The sequence below is a fragment of the Berghia stephanieae genome, chromosome 3, assembly GCF_034508935.2.
Source record: "Berghia stephanieae isolate SIO BIC M18660-M18661 chromosome 3, UCSD_Bste_1.3, whole genome shotgun sequence".
NCBI classification, from domain to species: domain Eukaryota; kingdom Metazoa; phylum Mollusca; class Gastropoda; order Nudibranchia; family Aeolidiidae; genus Berghia; species Berghia stephanieae.
The window spans coordinates 27,716,594-27,723,065 of record NC_088362.1 but is presented as its reverse complement, the minus strand read 5'-3'; the positions used below and the strand labels follow the sequence as shown (position 1 = coordinate 27,723,065).

The 6,472-nt window shown below is 36.6% G+C and overlaps 1 protein-coding gene across 1 annotated transcript in view; it reads right to left on the bottom strand.

The window, feature by feature from the left end:
• Positions 1 to 6,472, bottom strand: part of LOC144969187 (uncharacterized) — a 50,220-nt gene that overhangs the window by 9,140 nt on the left and 34,608 nt on the right. Inside the window, exon 8 of the mRNA XM_078908299.1 lies at positions 5,732 to 6,111. Coding sequence (XP_078764425.1) covers positions 5,732 to 6,111 — 380 coding nt within the window. The remainder of the gene's footprint in view (positions 1 to 5,731; positions 6,112 to 6,472) is intronic.

Here is a 6,472-nt window from a genome sequence, read left to right as displayed (position 1 = left end):
TCATAGGTTCAACACATTCAAACGTCGCGAAGCTTGTTCAGCATTTAAGTAATGTAGAGTTTTATCATTTTTCTACCTCACTTTCCTTTTGTTCGTTTTTATTTTCTTCTTCATTTCTATAATCTGATTCAATCCTAAACGTCGTAAAGAACATTCAAAGGGTTTAAGTCATTTGAATAAGTTTCATTTTAATGTCATTTTTATACAGCATCATCTTTAATATGACACATATGGGGTGCGTTTGTTAAAATAATTGTAGATAGTTTTTTACATTTTCCAAATATTTTCCTGAAAACGTGTGTAGTACCTATCTACCGAGATTTCAACAAATGAGTTTGATTGTGATGAAAATGTCACATACATCATTTATAGTCTATACTCTTCCAATTTTTGTTCGCACCCGAGAAATATACTTTAAGAGGCTATTTCTATAGCACACAAAAATATAAAGACGGAATTTACTTGCTTACTTACCGAACCAGAGACCACCTGAGCTCTAGCCCTTCGGGCTTGTGCCATGACGTAGAAGTTAGAGGTCTTTTGTGGTTGTTCCAGGTGACTATAAAGTGTAAAGATGGAATCTAATTTTTTTTCTCCTCCTTTTCTGAGAATGGATTAGCAACATGTACCATGTCAAATAGAAAACTAAGAGATCTTCAAGGGGGATCAACAAATCATAAAGCGCATTGAACACCATTTACCATAAAAATGGGCTATTAAATGGAAGAAAAAATATTTTCTAATCACTTTTTTTTCTTTCTGACCAGTTCTCCTCGCAACTTTTGCAGTGGCAAATTGCTCTCTTTATGGTTTCATAAGGTACCCTTGTCCATTGAAATGCCCCAAGAATCCCGATGCTGTGTGCAGGTAAGACTTTTCTAACCAAAGTTATTATTGAATATTGCATTTTAAAACAATTTACTACAAACTTTACAATACATATGGATCGATTTGAAAACCTGGCATTATAAAATCGGTCAGAGCTAAATTGGTATCGAATTAAAGAGGAACGTTTTTGCTTTATAGCTACGCCACTTGAACAATACATAATGGGTAGGAAAATACCGTTTTAAAACTGTACAGCAGCAGCAAAAAAAAAAACCCCCAAAAAACTCAACATTCTATTTATATTAAATTTAAACCGAGTCGGACTAAATGACAAACTTGTTGTTTTTATTTGTACCAATTTGTTATAATCAGGGTTGTTTGATGGCCTGGGTATCGCATGTTTAAAAAGTCCACCAAAACAAAATAAAGTTCACGAAAACCACATGAGTATGTTATTCAAGTACCATAAAAATTCATGGTTTAGTTAGAGAGTTTAAAACAAAAACAAACACGATATATTTCAATTTCAGTTTTTCAAATGATAAATCGAGTTGGTAAATGAGTATACGTGTGTTTGAATGGAGACTGAACCCCTAAATATTTCATTTTTCATTAACCTGTAATTTTCTTGATGACTTCCAAGCCTTGGTTTTTATTAAACGAAGTGCTGATTATATCAAGCTATCCACACCTTTTATTTCATATTTGGTTTGTCTTTTGATGTCTATTTATTGCTAAACAAAAGACAAGTGACACATTTTGGTAGACTTTACACTCATAGCGGCCATGGAGTTGCTATGACAAAGCGATTGGCTGGCCTAATGATACCTATTGTAAATTTTTAGTATCGAAGTGCATAGAAATTACCCCTACTGGTACTTTATAAATAGTCTAAAGACACATAATGATTAGTTCCAATGTGTCATAAAATTGAAAAAGCACTGCCTTTGTGTACATTTTGTGGAAATGGTACTCGTAATAGTTATAATGTAGAGATTGGGGGGAAAAGACTTCGAAATGCCTCTTTGTTTACTAAATTATTCAATATTTTCTACTGCTTTCAAAATAGACAATGTTTATTAAGAACAATAGTTGCTAGTGGCTTCCGGATCGGAAAGTTCTAGGTCGGCGCATAGTTGAGTCCTGTAAAAAATCGCTCTTTACTCACATTCTCTTAACCGTACACAGGTACAAAATGAGTACCTGGTCGTAAATAGAGTTGTCTCTGTCGAGAAGAAAAAAGCAATGTGATATCGCCTAACAGGCGTCATGTCTCGTTCTACATGTAACGTGTTGCTGTTGGTCAGTGACCCTTTGCAAAGCTATTTGAGCAAGTTCAGTGTATATTGCGCTATATAAAAGCTCAAGTTTAAATCTCAAGTTTCAAGAGTCAGTTTTAAAATCTATGCGCTTTACACAAACATGTAACAAAGATGTATTCTCTCTAGTCTTCTGGCACTTCTCTATACTCTTTTTCATTTCTCATTTCTAAAAAAATGGAATTGTTATTTTTTCCCTCATTACTTGATTGTGCGCTCTTCTCATCGCCCCCCCCCCCCCTCTTATTTTCCGCAGACTCAAATGTAGAAAACAGGGAGTAAGAGTCAGAGGTAGATATCAGATCAAATGCCTTCCCTTAGGCCTTGTATTCTTCCACAACTCGAAACAAATCCTTTTCAGAGAATGCTTTTAAGTTCCAGCTAGTATGAGATTCTCATCAGCAAGCTTTGTGTAGTCGTGTTCGTCATTAATAAATAAATGACATTGTTCCATGAAATAAAGATTCTTTGTGTTTTCTGTTGTGGTACATTTTATAATTGATCAAATTTATTTTAAAATGAGTTGGTTATCGTGCTTATAATGGTGATATGGATGGTATTGATGATGATGATGATGATGATGATGATGATGATGATGATGATGATGATGACGGTAGTAGTGGCGATGATGATGAAATAAGTGACAGAAAATCCATAATCAGGCATAATTATACAAGAAAAACTAAAATGGCAAGCACACGTCAACAAAATAACAAATAAAACAAAGTCTGCGCCAGGAACATCGGACAATGCCATGTATACCTGAAAGAAACCGCCTATATGACACTAGTCTTATCAATCTTAGACTACTCCAGTACAGTTTTGGACTCACACCTACAATCTGATATCAAAGCAATTTGAGCAGTCCACCGCCCAACAGCAAGATTTGTCTTCAATGACTACAGCCTACCTAGTAGAGTACCAGAAATGCGTGTGGTGGTCTCCCTTAGAAAACAGACTGAAAGGACGATTAAATCTTATGTTCAAAATTAAATAAAATATAATTGAAATGAAAGCCATCTCACCAGAACAACTAGGCATATGACGTAATTCGCGTTTTGAAAGAAAACCCATCTCAAAAAACACTATAACACCAATATGACAAGTCAAACGTTTTGCACCCTGCACCATCAAAGACTTGAGCGGTCTTCCCGAATCATGTGTGAACACAACAGGTTTAGACTCCTTCAAGCGAAGATTATCAAATTACTTCAGCCTTAACACCAACAAAGGGAGCCATCATTCAACAACTCTCTTGGCCCTCGAATACAAACACTCAGAATTGAGTCGATTTCTGGTAACATTAAGATTCAGAAGAAGAAGAAGAAGAAGAAGAAGAAGAAGAAGAAGAAGAAGAAGAAGAAGAAGAAGAAAAAAAGGAGGAGGAGGAGGAGGAGGAGGAGGAGGAGGAGGAGGGGAGGAGGAGGAGAGAAAGTAAGAAGAAGAAGAAGAAGAAGAAGAAGAAGAAGAAGAAGAAGAAGAAGAAGAAGAAGAAGAAGAAGAAGAAGACTAAAGTGGTAATAATATCGGTAGCAGTGCCGGTGGTGGCTGTGGCGAAGGCAGTAGTGAAAATACCTATTAGTGATGGTGGTTATAATTTGAATGACACTGATAAGCCGTGTTAAACTGGGCAATACAATGGTCCATTCATTTTCCACCGTGATAAACTGGGCATCACAATGGTCCACTCATTTTCCCCAGGAAGCCATTTAGAATCAAACTGATTTCATACAAATTGCCTATTAGGCATCCATTTTTCCGGTTTTGTAGTCTAGTGGTATGGAACTCGTTCTCGGATCTGTTGGTCCCTGGTTCGACTCCCGTTCTGACTGGCGCAAAGTTGAGTTCTTGCATTGTAAATGCATTTATCCTGACATTCTCTCACCGTACCCAGGTGTAAAATAACGACCTGGACGTTAACAGCATTGCCTTTGTCGCAAAGTTGAGTCCCTGGAAATGGTCTTCACTCGCATCTATCACAGCACTCAGGCCTTGACCCCTCTTTGACCTTTCCTGTAGATATCAATATAGATGTGACCCTCCGTGTCATAACGGTATAACGTCGGATGAGGCAGATACTGGGAACTGAATTTAGAGCAACAAACTGTCATTTATTATTATTATTATTATTATTATTATTATTATTATTATTATTATTATTATTATTATTATTATTATTATTATTATTATTATTATTTGACATCGCGCCAGTACCCACAAAGAGTGCTCAGAGGTGCTTTACAATAGGTTTTTTTAGGGTACCCGCGGGTAATAAAGTTAAACCGGGTACTCGGGTAAAACGGGCGGGTAGCGCGTACCCGCTTCAACAAATGGAAACCAAACTGAGAGTGGTAATTGGATGTAATACAATTTTTATCTACTATTTACATTTACATGACATTTTTTCAAAAGATGTTCCTCCTTTATTTTTGAATTACATTGATTTTTTTGTTTTATTTGTTAACACACATTTGATTCAATTTTGGAATCAACAGATTAAGACTATATTAGTTCTTATCTTTTAAAGGAATCTCAGGTATTTTTTTTTATTTATTTATTTTTTTGTTTTTGTTTTTGGTTTCATTGTAATTAAGTATCCTTGTTTCTTACTTCAGTTTCGTTTCATTTGTTGTAATAAATAATAAATGAATAATTTTTTTTTAAAGAATACCCCCCCCCCTTTCACAAAAACATTTTTTGGTCAAAAGTCACTCCTGCCACGGGTACCCGCGGGTACCGGGGTAATAAGACCACTACCCGCGCGCGCGAAGTTCACATAGAGTTACGAAAAACAGAATGAAAAAGATTTGTTTTTAAATGCCGTTTGAAGACTGGTAAATTTCACATTGTCGGGTTTTGGGTGGTAAAGAATTCTATATGATTGAAACTGAAAATGCAAAACCACGCTCAGCAAACTTTGTTCCTGAGATGTTTTTCTCCATTGGCAAAGAACTGGCATTCGCAGAGATCGAGTTGGTCTATATTCTCTCACAAGGCATTCAAGGTATTCAGGTGATGTATGGTGAAGGCAATTGTAAGCAAAACATGCGATTTTGTATTTTATTCTTTTCTCTATTGGAAGCCAATGTAGTGACTTAAGGACGGGTGGTATGTGGTCCCAAGGCTTTGTCCTTGTAACCATACGAGCAGCTTTGTTTTGCATCAACTGTAGTCTGTTCAGCGATGTTTTCGGTAAGCCGTACAGGAGTTACAATAATCCAAGCGGCATGGATGAGTGTTTTGCATATTTCGTCATCAATAACATTTCGTATTCTGCATATCATTTGGAGAGCGCTATGAGCCCCCTGACAGCACTGTGTTATGTGTGCGCGCATGTCTAGGTGAGTGTCAAAATAGAAACCAAGGTTTCGAACGACATTAGAAGTTTTAATTAACAGATTCTCTGAGGGACAGTTAGTTAATGAGTATATCCTTTCCCGTCTTTTGGAATACAATCAGCTCAGTTTTGTCCTCGTTGAATTTAAGCGTGTTGTTTGTCATCCATGATTTAACGTTATCTAGACATAATGCGAGTCGCTGTTTTATTTCTTCGATGATTTTTTGATGAAATGGGAGTCTATAACTGGTTATCATCGGCGTAGAGATGATGACTGAAACAGAAGGTCGTGATGATGTTGCTTAAGGGCTTTGTGTACATTGTGAAAATATAAGGGTCAAGCACCGAACCCTGTGGAACGCCAAATTGCAGCTTTGTTGGTGATGAAAGGGAATCATTTATGAGAACGCGCTGTGACCTGTCTCGTAAGTAGCATGAAAACCATTCTAGAGCTGTGTCTCCGATTGCAAAGAGCCCCTGCATTCGGTCAAGTAGTATCGTGTGATCTACATTGTCGAATGTGGCACGTAGGTCCAGCAGCAGTAGTGTTGCATTATCGTTTTTATCAAGTAGGTCGACAATATCATTGTGGACACGCAAAAGTGCTGTTTCTAAGCTGTGTGATCGCTTAAAGGCGGATTGAAAAACAATATGCAAATTGTTGAAATTTATGTAGTTGTTGAGACGTTTGACAATGAGTATCTCTAATAATTTTTTAATGCAATGAAGGTTCGAGACTGGACTGTAGTTTTTAAATTGATCGCTGTCTATTTGTTTCTTTTTTAAGAGTGGAATATTTATAGGTTCTTTGAAGCAGCTTCTCGATAGATCTATTTGCAATCGAAGTGATAGCAGGTGCGACTTCCTTTACACATTCTTTCAAAAGCCACGTTGGTACACATCAAGTTTGTACTGTTTATTTGAGGCTTTCTTAATTAATTCAGTAACCTTTTCTATTAAGCAGAGCAGAGATTGGACAATGAGTATG